This window comes from Passer montanus, unplaced genomic scaffold (assembly GCF_014805655.1).
Source record: "Passer montanus isolate IOZ18808 unplaced genomic scaffold, ASM1480565v1 scaffold41, whole genome shotgun sequence".
Classification (NCBI taxonomy): Eukaryota; Metazoa; Chordata; class Aves; order Passeriformes; family Passeridae; genus Passer; species Passer montanus.
In genome coordinates, this window is record NW_024368930.1 from 7,098,236 (window position 1) to 7,115,966 (window position 17,731).

A 17,731-nucleotide genomic window follows, 5' to 3' on the forward strand; every position below is an offset into this window, starting at 1 on the left:
GGGACGTGCCGTGAGTTGTGCAGAGAGCGCCCGGGGGAGGGACGGGGCTGCGTGTGCGACTGTGAGTGTGTGTGTGTGTGTGTGTGTGTGTGTGTGTGTGTGAGAGAGAGAGAGACATTTATAGATCACGTGTGAAACTTGATCTCCCCGCAGTGGACCCAGAGGAAAGAAAAAAGATAGAAGTATTGTTTTTAAACAGATTTTTTTCCTTTGTTTTTCTTTTTTTTTTTTTTTCCTCCCCTCTCCCCCTGCGAGGGCTGGCGATAAAAGGCCGGGGCGGCCAGCGCCGGCTCAGAGGGAGGAAATGCCGAAATCGCCGCGGTCGGAGGCGGCGGCGAGCGCCCACTGAGCCATCCCGGCCCGGAGCGGGCTGCGGGCGCATCCCCGCCGCCCCCCGGCCCCGCGGGGACCCCCGCGCCATGCGGGCGCTCAGCCTCGGCCTCGTGGCCCTGACCTGTGCCACGACGGCTCTGTGCGCGGCCGGAGCCCAGCGCCGGGCTCTGGAGGGCGGCGGCCGCCGGCGCTACCACCGCGTGCAGCACGGCCGCTGCAGCTACACCTTCGTGCTGCCCGAGGCCGAGCCCCTGCCCTGCCCCGCCGCCCCCGGCCCCGCCAGCGTGCTGCTCCAGAGGGACTCGCCGGCCGGCACCGCCGGGCACGGGGCTGCCCAGCGCCTGCGGCACCTGGAGAGGATCCTGGAGAACAGCACGCAGTGGCTGCTGAAGGTAGGGGGTAGAATGGAGGGTGGTGTGGGCAGGGATGTGTGTGCAGCACCCACTCATGCAGCATGCCTGTGGCACAGCTCGGGCACTGTGCCCACCTGAGCGTCCAGGTCAGCTTTCCTGTGCAGGTGTGCACGCCTGTGGCACAGCTCATTGGGGCCTGTGCCCACCTGAGCGTCCAGGTCAGCTTTCCTGTGCAGGTGTGCAGCTGGCATCAAGCACTGCCTGCATGGAGGGGGTGGAGGGGATGCGTGCTGCAGGTCACTCACCCACAGCACTCCCCACTGAGGCTGTATTCCCTGCCCATCCTTGCCATGGGGCTCCTCGTGGTCCTCGTGGGTTAGCCGTGCCAAGCATCCCTTGGGGAGCAGCATTCCAAGTTCTGGGCGAGGAGACTGGGAAGGGGTTTGGCCAGTGGTAGGGAGAGGGTCCCAAGGGCAGGGGCCACCAAAATCTCTCCAGCTTCATCATTTTCCCTCCTACAGGCTTTGCAGAAGCTCCCAGCACTTGGTGAGACTTTGTGTGGGAGCAGTGGGGTGCCAGACCAGAGGGGCTGTGCACCCACAGGGTTGCCACCCCCAGCCCCCCATGGCTCGCCCCGTCCCCAATGCCTGAGGCAGGAAGCAGCATTTCCTTCCTGGAGCCCCCACCAGCTGAGTGTGGCCGCCTGCGTCAGACCCAGGAATAGCTCATCCCAAGGGACACATCCCTGGGGGCCCTGAACCCCCCAGCCCGTGCCAGGAACGCTGGGTACCTGCACTGGTACGAGGGGAAGCGGCTTGTCCCCAGCTGTCACTGACCCAGCAGAGCCACGTGCCTGTCCTGTGGTGTGCCACCAGGCTGCAGTGGGACCTGTGTGCCTGTCCCGTTTCCTGGGTGATGTCCCCGTGCCGAGCCCCTGCAGCACTCAGGGATCAGGATGGGGCCAACACACTGAGTGGGGATCCTAGGGATGGCCTGTGCCAGCCATGCTGCCTGGGGAGCCACCCTGGCTGTGGGGGACAGTGCAGGCAGCAGGGACATGCAGGACATTCTCCCTTGTCCCCTCAGCCATCCTAGAGAACAAATTCCTCAAGAGCTGGGAAAATGCTGAACCGTGGCTCTGCTGGCAGCCAGCCCAGGCTGCTGCAGGGGGATCAGCAGGGCCAGTGACAACCTGCCTGGTGGCACCGAATCTCTGTCACTGTGGAACCTGCTGGGTCTGCTGGGTGCACACGAGCCTGGGGTCCCTGTGCCCTGGGGTCCCTGTGCCCTCAGCTCTCTGCCTTGGTGTCCCTGTGCCCTGGTGTCTTTGTGCCCTGTGTGCCCAGGCCAGCTCTCGGGATGAGGGCAGCCTTTGTAGGGCCAAGCAAGGCAAGGGATCAGGGTCCCACCACAGGTGCACATGGCCCTGTCCAGAGAGACAGCCACAGGCAAAGTGGGACTGCACATCTGGGCAGCTGTGGGCAGCAGTGCCCCTCACCACAGCCCCAAGGAGCACGGGGCAGTGGAGCACTGGGCAGCCAGTGCCCCATTCCTTCCCCATCCTGTTCTATCCATCCATCCCATCACAACAATTCCATCCCATCCCATCCCATCCCATCCCATCCCATCCCATCCCATCCCATCCCATCCCATCCCATCCCATCCTGCAGGTCCCATCCCATCCCATCCCATCCCATCCCATCCCATCCCATCCCATCCTGCAGCATGGCTCTCTCCTTTTAGAGGCAGCTTGCAGCTATGTTTTTTGCTGTTGTTCCTTAGCTTCCCAAATTTCAGCAGAGCTGCCCAAGAACGCTTGTTTTGGTCAGGCTCCAGCCCTGAACAAACAAATGAGGGCTCAAAAGAGGCATTGGGTTCAGGGACAGATCGTAAACAACGTTGCATCCCCGTCTGCTCTGCCCTGGCACGGGGAGCCCTGCAGGTTTGGGGAGGTCCCCTGGTACCCAGCAGGTTCCCCCGGTCCCCGCAGGCATCCCCAGCACTGGCCTCCCCCAGGAGCCCCATCCATGGCACTGGGGGCTGGCCCACCCTCCCCACCCAGCACCCTCGGTGGGGCCATGGCCAGGACCCAGCACACAAGGACACATCAGCTGCTCCTGTCTCAGGAGGAATTAATTTTAGTTCAAACACAAACGCTTGACAGTGCCGCTGGGTCTAGGGGGGGACGTGGGGTGGGATGGGGTCTCCAGTGGGGCAGTGGCGTTTTGGCAGCCCTGAGGTGCCTGAGGCACAGGGGCTGGTGCTGCTCACGTGGGGATGTGTGCAGTGGTGTGGGGAGCAGGTGAAGGGTTTTCCACCCACCTGTGACTCAAGGATTCCTGAACCGGCGCTTGTGAAATGTTTAGAAATGCCAGAGCGGGACAGGAACTGGGGCATAGGGGAGGGATGTGGCTGCAAAAAGGCAGCACAGGATGATCCAGCTGTGGGCAGTGGGATCCCAGCATGGGGACAGCCAGTGGCTGAGTTTGCTCCTGCTCCTTGGTGATGTTTTGAGGTGACCCAAACAGCACCAGGGCTCTTCCCGCAGCAGCTCTGCCCTTGTGGTGCAGAAATGAGTCTCTGAGGTCAGGAGAGCCCAGCTCACATCAGCACCCACAAGATTAAGGAGTGGGGATCCCAGATTCTCTGTCCTTGGCTCAGAGCCTGCCCCACTTGTGTCCCCTATGCCAGACATGCCTGGGGACACTGTGCCCCACTCCAGCTCCCAGGGAGCTGCTGGGGCCAGGATCCAGGGCTCCATCTCCAGGGCTCTCAGCCTTCCCCGTGCCAGCTTGACCTTTTCTGTGGGTATGTTCTGCCCTCAGCTCGCAGATATGTTTATTTAAAAAAAAAAAAAAAGAAGCAAGATTGAGAGGGAGAAAAGGCCTCCCCAAGCCCTGTGAAGCAACAAGATTAACGACGTGGTTAAAGGGAAACTCTCCAGCAATCCCTCAGCTCAGGGAAATGTTTTCCAGACGCGGCTTTCCGACCTTTCCCTGCTTCCTCCCTGAGAGCATGTTCCTGCGAGGGAAAATCCCCAGGGAAACGGGTGCAGGCAGTGCTGGCTGGGCTGGCCAGCCCTGGGACCGTCCTGCCCCGAGTCCCTCCTGCCCCACATGGGTGCTCACAGTGGGGTGATGGTTTTGCCACTGCCTGGTGCGGAGGAGGAGGGAACAGTGAGATTTCCTCATGCCAGACAAGTGCAGAGCCCTGTGCCCTGGCCCACTGCCGGCCCCACTCCCACGCTGAGTATCCCAACACTGCCGTGGTGCTGAACATTCCGGTATTCCGTGGTGCCAAACATCCCGGCACTGCTGCCTGCCGTGGTGCTGAACATTCCGGTATTCCGTGGTGCCAAACATCCCGGCACTGCTGCCTGCCTGCCGGCGTGCCAAGCATCCCTGCAGCACTGCGTGCCCACCACGGTGCAGAACAGCCCGGCACCACTGCCCGCTGTCCACGCTGCCCGGAGAGCAGCATCCCAGCCCTACTGATGCTGCTCCACGACCCCACAAGATGCGGGGGGATGTGGGGCTCTGCCGGCCCCGCTGGGGAGCTCAGGCAGCGAGCAGGGTCTGGGCAAGCAGGGAAGCAGCCTCTGCAGGGTGCGGGGAGCTGGCAGCCCCCGTCCCTGCTGCTCTCAGGGGCTGGTTCCCAGCGTGGGCGGCAGCCTGGCCCCTTCCGCTCCCCGTGGCCCCGCCGAGGGACCGTGCCCGCACCGAGGCCATCGCCCTGGGGAGGGGCTGAATGGGAACCTCATGGCGGGGCTGCCAGAAATAGCAAAGCCTTTGGGAAAGGCGGCTCCCCCGCGGGCTGGGAAAGCGGAAGCGTCATCTCAGCTGTGTCCGAGCTGTGCTCGCAGCCGCCTTCTTCCCAGCCCCGAGCTCCCCCCGGGTGCCGGACACCCACCTTCCCTGCTGACGGTGTCCCCTCACCCTCCACATCCCCGGTGGTTGGGGGCTGGCAGCTGATGCCGATGCCCGTGCCAGTCACTCCCTGCCTGGCTGCTTGGCACAGGCAACCCTGGCTGGGCATCAGCCCCAGCTCGCCAGCACACCTGGGCACACAGACGCCCATGCCAGGCCCCAGCTGGTGCCACAGCCCAGGAATCTTGGCAGCCGGTGCTTGAGGAGCCTCCCCTGCAGCAGCTCAGCTCGCTCTGTCCTCTGATAAGATTTCAAGGGCCCCGAGGTGGGTCAAGCCTTGTGGAGACACAGGGCTGTGCCCAGCGGTGCCAGGCTCAGCTGGGATGCTGAGATAGAACCCAAATGACCCCCTGCACCCTCACTTCCCTGCACAGCTGGAGAGCTACATCCAGAGCAGCGTGAAGCCGGAGATGGCGGAGCTGCAGCAGACGGCGGTGCAGAACCAGACCGCCAGCATGCTGGAGATGGGCAGCTCCCTGCTGAACCGCAGCGCCGAGCAGAGCCGCAAGCTCACCGACGTGGAGGCCCAGGTACGGCACGGGTGTCCCCACGGTGGGTGGCACGGATTGTCTGCAGATGAAAGCGATGCCCTGAGTGACACGGGGTTTAATGCAGCAGTGGTGGAGGTGCCGGGGCTGTGTGCCGGTGACAGCTGGGGTGTGGCGTGGCCCTGGCTGCTGATCCAAGGCTCCCCTCTGCTCCCGAGGCAGGTGCTGAATCAGACGTGGCGCATCGAGATGCAGCTCCAGGAGAATTCCCTGTCCACCACCAAGCTGGAGAAGCAGCTGCTGCTGCAGACCAATGAGATCCACAAGCTGCAGAACAGAAACAAGTAGGGGCTGGGGAGGCTCAGGGACCCCCACAAGCCTTGGACCCCACAGGGAGGCTGGTCTCTACCACCTCACCCTGCACTTTGAGGGGGCTTGAGCCCCTCCACGTGCTGTCTGTGATCCCTGGGGGGTTGCACAGCCCCGGCACGGCCACTGGGCTTTGGGTTCCCTTGGCTGGGCACATCCCAGAAGTGAGGGCACAATTCAGGGGGCGCAGCAGGGGATGGGGACAGCAATGGGTCCCTGCAGACACGCTGGGACCGCTCTGCCACCCCATCACCGCTGCATCCCACCCCCAGCATCCTGGAGGTGCGGGTGCTGGAGATGGAAACGAAGCAGCGGGCGGAGCTGGCGGGGGCCCACTCGGAGAAGGAGAAGCTGCAGCGGCTGCTGAGCCGGCAGAGCGGCACCATCGAGGAGATGGAGAAGACGCTGCTGGCTGCCAGTGCCAACACCAGCCTGCTGCAGCGCCAGCAGCTCCAGCTCCTCCAGTCTGTCCAGAGCCTGGTGCGCCTCGTCTCGCAGGGCAGAGGTGAGCGGGGTGTGCGGGCAGAGAGGGGGCAGTGGGAAAGCTCCTTGTCCCCCCAGGAGCGTGCCAGGGTGCCCCCTGTGGTCTGCTCAGCTTGAGTGACTTCACCTCAAAAATCGTACAATCATTCCATCGTGGAATGGTTTGGGTTGGAAGGGATCTTAAAGCTCATCTCATTCCAGCATCCTTCCACTAGAAAATGATCCACTCATTGCAGCCAGGGAGCAGCTCGGAGCCCCAAGGGGTGGGTCCACAGCCTGATGCCATTCCCAGCCATGGCAAACCCCAGGGGTGAGGCTGGCAGCAGCCCTGGTGGCACAGCTGCCCTGCTCAGCCCTCAGGAGATGGCACAGAAGATAAAAAATAATCTGTGAGCACAAAGGGAGAGGGAAGAGCAGCAAAGCGTGGCAGGGCTGCAGGGCCATCACGGTTTCTGCCTTCTCACTATCCCTTCTGCCACAGCCATGTCACCTGGGCAGGAGCAGCAATTCCAGGACTGTGCTGAGGTGCACCGGGCAGGCATCCATGCCAGTGGCATCTACACCCTGCACATTGCCAACCTCAGCGAGCCCAAAAAGGTGAGCACAGTCCAGAGAGGGCTTCCCTGCCACACCCTGGAGTGTCGCCCACCCAGTGCACACCAGCCCCACACCAGATCCCTGTTGCCTGGCACATCCCAGGGCAGTTTCCCCACCCCACCCAGCCTTGGGGATGAAAGCAGGGCTGGCACAACCTTCCAAATGAGGGCATAAATCTGATTTTAGTCACCCTGACTTATACACACCAGGCCCCAGCCCCTGTCCACAGCCATGGGGGGAGGACAGACCCCTCAGCCGGGCACGGGCACAGCACACCCTCAGCAGCCCCTCAGCCAGCTCTGGCACCCACAGAGCTCCCACGCTGAGCTGCCCAGCCTGGCAGGGGTGCAGCTGGCTCCGAGCCACCCTCAGGTGTCCCTCGCTGCCCTTGCAGGCATTCTGTGACATGGAGACGGATGGAGGGGGCTGGACCATCATCCAGCTGCGTGCCAACGGCAGCCTCAGCTTCCAGAGGGGCTGGAGGGAGTACAAGCAGGTGTGTGCCTGGCCGGGCAGGGGGACACCCTGGGGGCACCCCGGGCACCCTGAACACCCACCCTGCTGCTCCACAGGGCTTCGGGGACGCGTCGGGGGAGTACTGGCTGGGGAATGAGGCCGTGCACCTGCTGACCAGCCGGGGGCCCTACGCCCTGCGGGTGGAGCTGCAGGACTGGGAGGGCGGCCAGGTGTTTGCCCACTACGGGAAATTCCAGCTGGGCAGCGAGCGGCAGTTCTACAGGTAGGGGAGAGGCGCTGTGGGAACAGCCACCCCCAACTCCCCAAATCTGAGTGTCCCCAAGCCCTGTGGGCAGCAGTGCCCAGGGGGAAGGGCTGGGGGGGTGTCCCAGATCACCTGGGGTGATCAGCTTCACTGAGTTGTCCTGGTGTAGTTATGGTGCCAGGTGCCAGGCACATTGCTGTGACACTTTCATCTTTCCCTGGGCTTCTGAGAAGTAGATTTTTAATGTCTAAAATTGCATCAAGGCAGTGGGATTTGCCATCCCAGTGGGAACATGGGCACTTGCACTGAGGCTCTTTGTTTGGGCAAGGGAGGTGACACAGCTGTGGCCACCAGGCATTCCCAGGGGTGTTGGGCTTCCCCAGGCTGTCCATGTCCACGAAGGGATGCTGTGCCCCTAATGCTCAGCTTGCCATGACCATGTACTCCTGGCCATGGGCAGGAGGGTGGAAAGCAGCTGGGCTGGGGGTGGAACCAGACCCCAGACATGCCCTGCACCATCCATCCCATGCATGCACCGAGCTGACCCCAGCAAAAGGACCAGAGGAGACCTGGGGTCCTCTCTGCCCCAGCATACCACAACCCCACTCTTGGGGGCCAAGGACACGATGCCAAGCTGGAACTGCAGGAGCTCTGCCCACATCCCCCTGTGCTGCGTTCAGCTCCTGGCAGCCCCTGAGCAGCGCTGGGGGCTCTGTGCCCCCCTGGCAGCCGGCAGTGACAGTGGCTGTGTTCCCTGGGCACAGGCTGTCCCTGCAGGACTACAGTGGCACGGCTGGGCAGCAGAGTGGCCTGGCACTGCAGGGCACCCAGTTCAGCACCCGTGACGCCGACAACGACAACTGCCTCTGCAAGTGTGCCCAGATGCTCTCGGGAGGTGAGTGGAGCAGGGGGACGCCCCCACGCAGCACCCACGGGTGCCAGCCTGCCACGCCACCTCCCTGCCCTGCTCCCTTCCCACAGGATGGTGGTTCGATGCCTGTGGCCTCTCCAACCTGAATGGCATCTACTACCCGGCCCGGAACAACATCCGCAAGCTCAACGGCATCCGCTGGCACCACTTCCAGGGGCCCAGCTACTCCCTGAAGGGCACCCGCATGATGATCCGACCCAGCAGCTTCTGACGTGCCCACGGCAGTGCCAGCACTGGGACAAGTCCGGGACAAGGGATGGTTGGGGCGGCTAAGATGCCCCAGCTGCTGCAGGGAAACTTTGCCATGAGTTTATTTTTTTACTCTCGTTTATCCCGTTTTTCAGAAGTCTGCAGTGTCACCACGGGCATGCTGGAGGAGCTGTGGGCAGGGGTGAAGGGCACTGCAGGAGCTGCAGGAGTGGGACAAAGCCAGACGTGCCAAAGTGGGCTCCAGCATATGGAAACCCCCTGATCTCACCTCAGCTTCTCTCCCCAAATTTCTGCTGGGCCTCGGGGTTTTGTCTTGGGGACAGAGCTCCAAGACCCCCCTGGTGATGGGGCTCTGAGAACCTCTGAGACCATGTGCATTCAGAGGGACCCCAGACATGATGGGGGCTTTGCCTTTTCACTGGTTCTGGATACTGTAAATCCCCCACCATCCCACTTTCCTGCAGGATTAGAGGAGCTGGCTGGGACAGGAATCCTGATAAGCATGGGGGCTGGTGGTGTCCCTCCTTCCCCTTTTGTCCAGACACAGCCATGCAGAGGGCCACAGGCTGTCCCCTTAAGCATGGCCCGAGCCACTGTCCCCATCTATGGGGACAGTGCCATGAGGACAGGCACTTCCCCTCACGGGATGGAGCTGGGTTTCTCCAGCTCTCAGAGAGGACAGGAAGAGCAGGGGGTGTCCTTGGGGACCTCCATGGGGACCAGTCCTGGGATGGCCAGTGGCCCAGTTCTGGAAGGCGCTTGCTGGGAGCAGACACTGCAGTGGCAGGGGCTGGCAGGGCCCCAGGACGGGCAGGAAGGGGCTGGGGGCTCCTGGGTGGGGAGGGGGCTGTGGGTTACAGGGGCTGGGAGGTGGTGGGTGCTGGCACCGACACCGGCTGTGCACGCAGCAGCGGGGGGCTCCTGCTGCCTGCCCTCATCACTGTCCCGAGGCACCCGCTAATTAACGCTGATTAAAGCACGTGACGCTGTTGGCGCTTCCAGAAGATGCTCATCAGTGGGGAATAATTAAAAAATGGAAAAAACGGGGGGCGGTGCTGCCGGTTTTCCTTCTGTCCTGGCTGGCTGCCTGCAGCTCCTGCCTGCTCGTGGGGCACCCGTGGGGAATCTCAGCGCAGAGGGTGAGGGTGATGGACATTTCCCCGGCTGTCCCTCCTCCCTGGAATAACTGACGGCCTCAGCTGCGCTCCCTGTGAAACTGGAGCCACCGGGAAGCAGCTGCCAGGGAAAGTGATAGGGAGCGTGGGGCTGTCCCCAGAGGGGACATGCAACGGGGGGGCGTTCTGGGGGACACGTGTGTCTGAACGTGTCTGTGCCAGGGTTTCATGCTGGCAGTCCCGTGGGTGGGGGTCAGATGGAGACTCCAGGTTCAGGAACAAGGCTTCTGTGTGTGCACATGGAAATGCTGCTCACAAACACGTGTGCACATGGACACACAGACATCCTGCGTGCACACGTGAGCACACAGGGCTTTGGGTGGCCGTGTCACATCCCCTTCATGCAGGGCATGGGACACCAGAGCCACAGCAAGGACTGGCAGCACCTGAGGGAGCTCAGCCCTTGCCTGGCTGGGGACTGGTGGGCCCCCCCTCTTCTCCTCAGCAATAGCAACAAATTTAGACCAAGCTCTGGGACACACCACGCTGAGGAATCCGGCAGCACAGCCGGTCCCAGCCACCAGCGAGGATCTGGTTCCCTCAGAGATTTCCCCAAGGGCAAAGCCTGTCCCCAGGCGATTGCCCAGAGTCCCTGTCACCCTCTGGTTTCCGGAGTGTTTTCCTCAGGGAGGCACCCAGTGCCCTGTGTGCCATCATTAAGGCTCCCCTGGGTGTGCGTGTCCCCCCCAGAGCACTTCATCAGCCTGACTCACAGCCACATGCCATCCCCGTGTCCTGTCACCACGTCCTGCCACCACATCCTGCCCTCCACATTCCCAGCAGCTGGACCTGACAATAACCCAGCAGGAGTCACATGGACCCTGCACCCTCAGCAGGGGATCTGTGTGGACACACAGCAGCACAGAAATCAAGCTGGGCTGGTAAATTCTTCTTTATGACAGCTTTTCTGGGGACCCCAAGGGCTGGCTGGAAACCCCAGCCAAGGGGCCCGTGGTGCTCCTTGGCCTGCAGCTGCTGGGGAGCTGCCACTGAAGGGAGGCAGAGGAGCCCCAGGGTTCAGGTGGGTCCCTGGGTGCAGGTGCTCGCTGGTGGCTTTGATGTCACCTTCCCCAGCAGACACCCGGGACATGAGGAGCACGGTGACTGCAGGGCACAGGTGGCACCTGAGGTGGCGGGGGAGCCGCGGTGCCATGCCAGGCTGCCCTGGGAGAACACAGGGGTGCTTTTCATCTTCAAAGCGCTCCCCGCGCCAGCTTTCATCCCAGCCCACCTGGGAGGCCTCTGCTGCTGCCGCCCCCATCTCCCAGCTCTCGGAGAGCCGGGACCTGGCCAAGCTTTGCAGGAGGGAGGGAAGGAGGCAGGGAGGGTGCGTGGCACAGAGGGGAATCCCAGCAGCCGGGGCTCTGCCGGGACCTGCCGGAGCCAACCGCCGCCCCGCCGTGCCCGCCGGGCCCCGCGCTGGCACGCTGCAGCACGGAACCCGTGACTCCCCTCCAGCACCAGCCACTCAGCACCCACAGCCCCACAGGGCACCCCAAGAGCCCCTGTCCCATCCCAAACTCCACCATCCCAAGAGACAACACACAGCCTCCAAAACACAGGTGTTTAATAAAACTGGCTGCATTATAATTATTATTATTATTTACAGACCAAACATAAGGAAAAGAGTAGAAAAAAGGAATTGTCTTCATAAATACCAGGCCCAGCATGGTGGGGACTTCTTGCCCACTGGCAGCCAGGAAGGGGAGCACAGGCACCCACAGACACTCACACAGACACACAGCCCTGGGCAGCTTGAAGCAGGGGTCAGGTTGCTCCCTCACCCCTCAAAGCACCAGGCTTTTCTTCAGCAATAAGATGGGACCACAAGGATGTGGCCACCACCCCAGGCAGTGGGACCCCTTCCGTGGAGGCTGCAAGGGGACAGCTCCTTCACTGGTGCAGGTCCTTGCTCCATGCAGGGGGACCCAGCCCCTTGCACCCCACCCCAGGGCGCTGGTGAGGAGCAGGACAGGCAGGAGCTGCCAGCAGTACAGGCAGGGCAGCCGCACATGAGGCCCTGTGGGTGTTGAGGACCAGCCCCACACCCAGGGACACGTGTCCTCTGCCTTCCCACGAGCTTGCAGGGCCCTGGTCCTCCAGTGCTGGCACAGGGGTCTGATCCCTGGCCACATCAGGCCAGTGATGCTGTGGCACAGCAGGGCTGAGTTCAAGGGTCCTGTCACCACCAAGAGCTCCCTGGTCTTCCCAGGGCACAGCCAGCGCTTTGTCCCCATCCAGCACTGCCCGCCTATGAGCGACCCATCCCAGGTGCCCAGCACGGCACTGCTACACATCGGAGACCTGCTGGGGCTCCCTGGCCTGGCGCAGCCCGTACAGCCACTTGATGACGCGGGCGTTGCGCTCGATGATGGAGATGCCGTAGGGCACCCGCTCCGCCGGCCGGCCCTCGGGGGTGGCGGCGCTGGGCGGCGAGCGGCCGCCCTCCGAGCTGGCCGTGCTCACGCTGTGGAACTTGAGGGACACGATGTCAGAGCTGGCGCGGGCGAAGCGCTCGGCGCCCATGTCCTGCATCTCCTCGGGGTCGAGGCCGCAGTAGTTGAAGAAGCGCTCCAGGTCGGCGGTGGCCCTCGAGAGCCGATCGCTCAGGTCCGACTTGGAGCGGTGCAGCAGCGGCTGCCGCCGGGCGCTCTCCGGGCGGGCGGGTGAGCCCCGCGACGGGGTCACGGGCAGCCCAGCCGGCATGGGGGATGCGGGCAGCGGTGTCGCTGGGCTCCGCGGAGCCGCACAGGGACGGACGTCCACCCTCCGCACGGCCACACTGCCGGGGGGCTTGGTGGCGGCCGGGCTCTCCGGTGGCTTCACAGCCGCCTCCACGGCCGGCGCTTCCGCCCGCCACCTGCACTCCCTGCCCAGCGGGCTCTCCGCCTTGGGGAAGGGGCTGTCACAGAGGTTGATGAGGTTGTTGAGGATCTCCAGGTCAAGGGAGGTCTTCGGGCTGGCAGCGTCGGCGCGGCGCGGCCCCGGGGGCGCCCTGCGGCTGGGGGTGAGCACAGCCCGGCGCGCCCCGGGGGAGAACAGGGGCTGCTTGAGCAGCAGCGGCTTCACCGGCTCCTGCTTGGTGCTGGCGACCTTCTGGCTCTTCACGTACTTGGCCTTGTCGGCCTCCAGCCTCTCCACTGCGCTGGGCTTCCCGGCCCCCGGCTCGGCGTGCCGGCGGAAATACGCGGGCCCTTTGCGGAGGATACGGACGGGCATGGCCGAGGTGAAAGGCACCGTCACCCCCTTCATGGTGTCACCGGCTTGCAGCGCCTCGACGGGCATCCTCCGTGCCGGCAGCGGGACACGGGTGAGCGGCCGCCACGGGCAGCGAGGGGCTCGGGCGCCGTCGGCTGCGGAAAGGGGCCGGGAGTGAGAGCGGGGCCGGAGGGAGAGCGGCGGCGATGCTGCCCCTGCCCGCGCCCCGGCCCCTCGGCAGACAAAGCCGGCCCGGGCTGTGCGGCCCCGGCTCCGGGCCGCCTATTTGAAGGCGGTCACCACGCCTCCGCCGCCGCCGAGCCTCCCCGGCGAGCGCCGCGGCCAATCCGCGCCGCACGCCTGCTTCAAACCGCGCCGGGGCCAATGGCGCCGGGCCCGGCGAGGGGCACCCTGCGGGGACACGGGGGCGGACAGAGACAAGCAGCCCTCACTGATGCTCTGCCCGAGCCGCAGGTGCCGGGGGTGCATCGCCCGCCTCCAGGGGTGCATTGCATGTGCCCATCGTCCCTGCTCAGGGGTGCACTGCTCACAGCCAGGGGGGAATTCCTTCACTCAGTGCATCGCCCACCCCCAGGGGAGCACTGATTGCTCCCCGGGGTGCCTCATCTGCATCCTTGCATCGCCCATGCTCAAGGGGGCATTGCCTGCTCCCGGGCGTGCATCCCCCATGCCCAGGGATCCGTCACCCAGCGCCCTGCCGGGCTGGTGGGTTCGGTGCTCCGCTCCCTCTGTTGTTCCCTCATCTCTCACAAGCTGCTCCCAGGCTCCCTGCTCTCACCCTGGAGCTCCTTGGAAAGCAAGTGGAGTACCCGGGGGTTTCCACTCGTGCTTCCCCGGTGTGCTCGGGGCAGCGTGAGGCCCTGTGCACCCGCGTCCTTGGGTCCCTGCCAGCCCCAACAGGCGCAGCCGCCACAACGGCCGCACCAGCCCGCCCACAGCGAAAAGGGGGGGAGGGCACCCAAACCAGCCCTCCACCCTTCTGCAGCCCCCTGAGCAGAGCTGGACACACCCAGAGTAGCCCCAATACCCAGAGGGGCTCAGCAGTGGCAGGGCACACGGGAGCATATATGGGTCAGACCCCCTCCCCCAGCCCCTTTCCCAAGCTGCTCTGAGATTCCTCCTGAGGGTCCCGATTTGGGGCACCGATGAGCCCGAGGATGTGGCAGCAAGCCGCAGCACTCACCAGGTGCAGTGGTGGGCAGGGCGGAGCCGCTGTGCTGTGGCCTCGCTCGCTCCCGTGGCAGCCCCGAGCCGGCAGCTGCCACCGTCACCCGCTCACCTGCGTGCACAAACTTCCTGGGAGTGCCTGTCCCAGCGGCAGGAGCCAGCCCTGGCACCCACAGCCCCGCCGAGCCGTGGCTGAGCCATGCCTGCACCCCCTAGCCCCCCACAGGCGCCACATTCCCCAGAATCTGGACCCCAGCAGGATCCCAGCACAGCACACGGTGCATCCCCGCGACACGCTGTGACAGACGAGTGGCCATGGGGGAGGCTGGCTGGCCCTCTCCCTGTTCCCGTCCCCTGCCTGGGGGGACATGCTGCCTCCTGACCTGGAAAATGTCTTCAGGGGGCGGCCAGGCGTGCTGACAGCTGGGAACGGTCCCAGCACGGGCACAGATCCTCCTGCCTCCTCCCCGGGCCAGATTTCTGCACCCTCTGCCCGACCCCTCGGGCCCAGTGCTGCCCAGCCCCTGTGCCAATGGCCAGCTTCACTGCCCTTGCACCTGTGCCCAGCACAGGGAGCGCTCCCCGGTTCAGCACGGGGGTGCAAAAGTATCCCCAAGCAAGGCAAAGATGGAAAATGTCCCCATGTCAAGCACTGGAGCTCAGCCTTGTACCAGACACCCAGCCAAGCCACAGAGGAGATGGCTGTGAAGTGCAGGGACAAGGACACGGCAGCCCCAGCACAGCCACCAGTGGCCGGCGTGGGGACCCCTCCCCAGCACGGACAGCCCGGCCGGGCACAACCTGCTGCTCCACATTCCTGCAGAGCTGAGCCACTGCGCTGGCACGGCCTCACCGAGCTGGGCTGCACCGAGCAGAGCAGAGCCGAGCGGAGCCGCCCTCCCAACAGCCCCAAAAACTCTGCAGCACAATCCCATGCCCCAAACCCAGCTGGAGTTCAGGGATCTGAGCTCTGGGCATTGCCCAGTGTGGCCCCAGCTCCTCTCCCTCCTGGGGTGGGCAGTCCAGCCAGGCTCACATGGCACAGCAGGTCACCCCCAGCCTGGAGGAGCTGCTCCAGAGGTACACGGCTGTGACCCCTTCCCCAGCTCACCCAGCCCCGCTCTGCTGGCACTGGACCAGCACCCCCTCTGCCACCCACCTGGATTGGCCCTGCAGCGTGGGAGCCTCCTCGGCACGGATCAGCTGCCGCCCTTCTTCTCCCTGCTCTCTTTCCGAGGGTGTCCCGATGGTGTCCCGACGGTGTCCTGCTGTCCCCACCACGTCCTGCCGGTGTCCCGGCGCGATGGCGGCTGGCGGGTGCTGGAGCAGTTCTGCATGCGGCGGCTCCGCTGAGTCAGCGCCGGGCGAGGACGCCCTCCGAGGCAAATCAGCGCTCGCATGGGATGGAAAGCACGGGGCATTCCTCCGTGCCAGCTGCGTCACGGGTGCCTGGTGACGTCCCAGCTGCCGGTTCAGCCCGCGATGCCGGCCTGGCAGCCTGGATGCACACACGGCCCGAGGTGCTCACAGTGACAAATCCAAAATGCTTCTGGATGTCGCTGCTCGCTGTGGGCAGAGGGTGCTGGTGCTGGGTTAGGGCTTCCGGGACACAGGGGAAATTCCCAACCTTGATGTGGGCACCCAGATTCCCTCATCTCACTGCTATGGTCAGTTGGCACGGCCTACTCTCATTTGGAAATCTCATCTTGTTTCTCCGCTCACCCAGCAGCAATAAACTCCAAAACATAGGAAAATAAACTGGATAGCAGGAAGGGAGGTAACAGACAGGGTCACCAAGCCTGCAGCCACTTGGACCTGCTGGTCTGAACCCAGCCCAGGCAGGGTGACTCCTGCCCCATGGTACGGGCATCTCTGTTCAGCTCTGCACAGAGGGAATGAGCATTTGGCTCATGTTGCAGAGCTCGGTTACAGCCCTGCATTGTTCAAACACTCCTGCAGCAAGACAAGGAGCTGGTGGAGGGAGAGGGGCCAAGGGAAGCACACAGTCTGGGAGCCAGAGGGCTGCCCTGAGCCCAGATTCGCACAACGGGCTCAGCTAGAAAATCCCCGTCGGTAGGTGAGGGCAGGGCCCGCGGGCTGCGTCCCCCACGGGTGCCGAGGCCGTGCGGGCACAGGCAGGAGGTGCAGGAGCTGCTCGGGCACGTCTGGCCCGTTGGAGCGGGGTGTTGGATCCGGCAGCGCCCCAAGCCTCGCCCTCCCCGGGAGCAGCCCGGGACATGCCCCGGGAGCACAGCGCCCTGCAGGAATGCTCCCCCAGCATCCCCACCGCTGCCCCCGAACACAGGGACGGTGTTTATGAAGAAAGGGACAACGAGGTGCTGGCAGTGCCTTTGCTCCCACCTTCCACAGACACCCTCGTGCCACTGCCAGGACCTCCTGGATGTTAAATTTAGCTGCCAACGAGCAGAAAACACACTCAGCAGCCAATTCCCCCCTGGAAGTGCTGGGTGGAGGCAGCTACGGGTGCCTGGCAACACCTGCCAAGCCGCAGGGCTGGGCCTCGGCAGGGTGGGCACCCCCACACAGAGCTGAGAGCTCCCCAACCCCTTCATCTTGAGTGTTAACTCCCAGTGTTTTATTGCAGCCTGTTGCCGTGCCCCAGGATAAACCACCACCTGCTCCTGGCTCAGTTTCCCCAGCAAGAGCTCCACAGAGCTGCTCCAGAAGGAACACGGGGACATGTTCCCCATGGGGAATAGGGAGGCACCCGCTGCACCCAGCATTACCCCATTCCCTGTGGGCAGAGGGAATGATGTTCCCTGCACCCGGATGTTCACACTCGGTCTCTGCTCAGGGATCCGGGAGCCAGGGAGGTGACAGATGGGGACATGCCGGGCACGGGGCCTTTGTCTGGCCGGTGGTGGCGGCGGCACAGACCCGCAGATGGCGGCTGCCGTGGGGCCGTGGCCGCAGCCCATGGCCAGGCAAGCACTGGGCCCTGGGGATCCGGCCCTTTTGTTGGGGTCTCACCTCCGGCAGCGGCCCCTTCCCTGCTGCCCCCCACCAGCCTTTCCACTTTCAACTTGACCTGCTCCTTTCACATGGAAATGGGATGCAAATAGGGCTGGGGCTGGGGCTGCCAGGGTCCAGGCTGAGACCCGCCAGCAGGTCCCCAAATCTGGGGGTCATACCCTCTCAAATAGGGTGGCCAACAGTCCCTGGAGTGAGGGGGTCCCCTTGTCCCCCAGCAATGGAGCAGCAGCCACCCCCTGCCCAGGCAGACCATCCCCACTGCTCACACATGCAGTAAGATATTAGGGGGTGGGTCTCACTAGGGCCTCACTCAAGGACAGACCCCTGCTTTTCTGGGCTGTCAGTCTTTCCATGCCACCCTGTCACCCCCATGGCACGGGCAGTGTGCCCACCCTGGGATCCGTGCTGCACCCCCTGGCAGGTGCTGGCTCGCAGTCAAGGCTAGCTAGAGCCTAGCCCTGGCTGGGTGAGGAGGGGGCTTCCAGGAGGGATGGCCAGCACAGCCCAGCAAAGTCCCGCAGGCAGGGACCACTCGGCTACCAAATGTTGCCATCTGCTCGGGGCCTTCGCTCGCATCTGCCGGGGTGCGGAGGGGCCGGGGCCGGGAGTTCAGCTGCGGGGCGGGCAGGGGGCGGAGGAGGCACGGGCAGCGCAGGCAGCACGCGTCGGGTGCATTCGGGTGAGGAGCGTGAAGGGGCGACACGGGGGTCCCACAGCCAGCACCCCGCCGAACTGCCTCTGCCCCGGAGCCATTCGCCCTTGGGA

At 64.2% G+C, this 17,731-nt stretch overlaps 2 protein-coding genes across 4 annotated transcripts; one reads left to right on the top strand and one right to left on the bottom strand.

Moving 5' to 3' along the window:
* Positions 1-106: 106 nt before the first annotated feature.
* On the top strand, positions 107-9,457 carry ANGPT4 (angiopoietin 4). The gene is made up of 9 exons (XM_039719490.1): positions 107-725; positions 4,987-5,142; positions 5,323-5,444; positions 5,742-5,974; positions 6,434-6,549; positions 6,944-7,045; positions 7,122-7,288; positions 8,035-8,165; positions 8,252-9,457. The coding sequence occupies exons 1-9, from the start codon at positions 420-422 to the stop codon at positions 8,410-8,412; spliced, it is 1,494 nt and encodes a 497-aa protein (XP_039575424.1). The 5' UTR covers positions 107-419; the 3' UTR covers positions 8,413-9,457.
* A 1,676-nt stretch (positions 9,458-11,133) lies between these two features.
* Positions 11,134-16,639, bottom strand: FAM110A (family with sequence similarity 110 member A). Of its 3 annotated transcripts, XM_039719502.1 has the most exons (3): positions 15,132-16,637; positions 13,989-14,084; positions 11,134-12,939 (listed from the first exon to the last, which is right to left on the bottom strand). In XM_039719502.1, the coding sequence occupies exon 3, from the start codon at positions 12,869-12,871 to the stop codon at positions 11,876-11,878; it is 996 nt and encodes a 331-aa protein (XP_039575436.1). In that variant the 5' UTR covers positions 12,872-12,939; positions 13,989-14,084; positions 15,132-16,637; the 3' UTR covers positions 11,134-11,875. The 3 variants fall into 3 exon arrangements, with proteins under 3 accessions (XP_039575436.1, XP_039575438.1, XP_039575437.1); XM_039719504.1 differs by lacking the exon at positions 13,989-14,084 and having other exon boundaries at positions 15,132-16,639; XM_039719503.1 differs by lacking the exon at positions 15,132-16,637 and having other exon boundaries at positions 13,989-15,109.
* Positions 16,640-17,731: the final 1,092 nt, after the last annotated feature.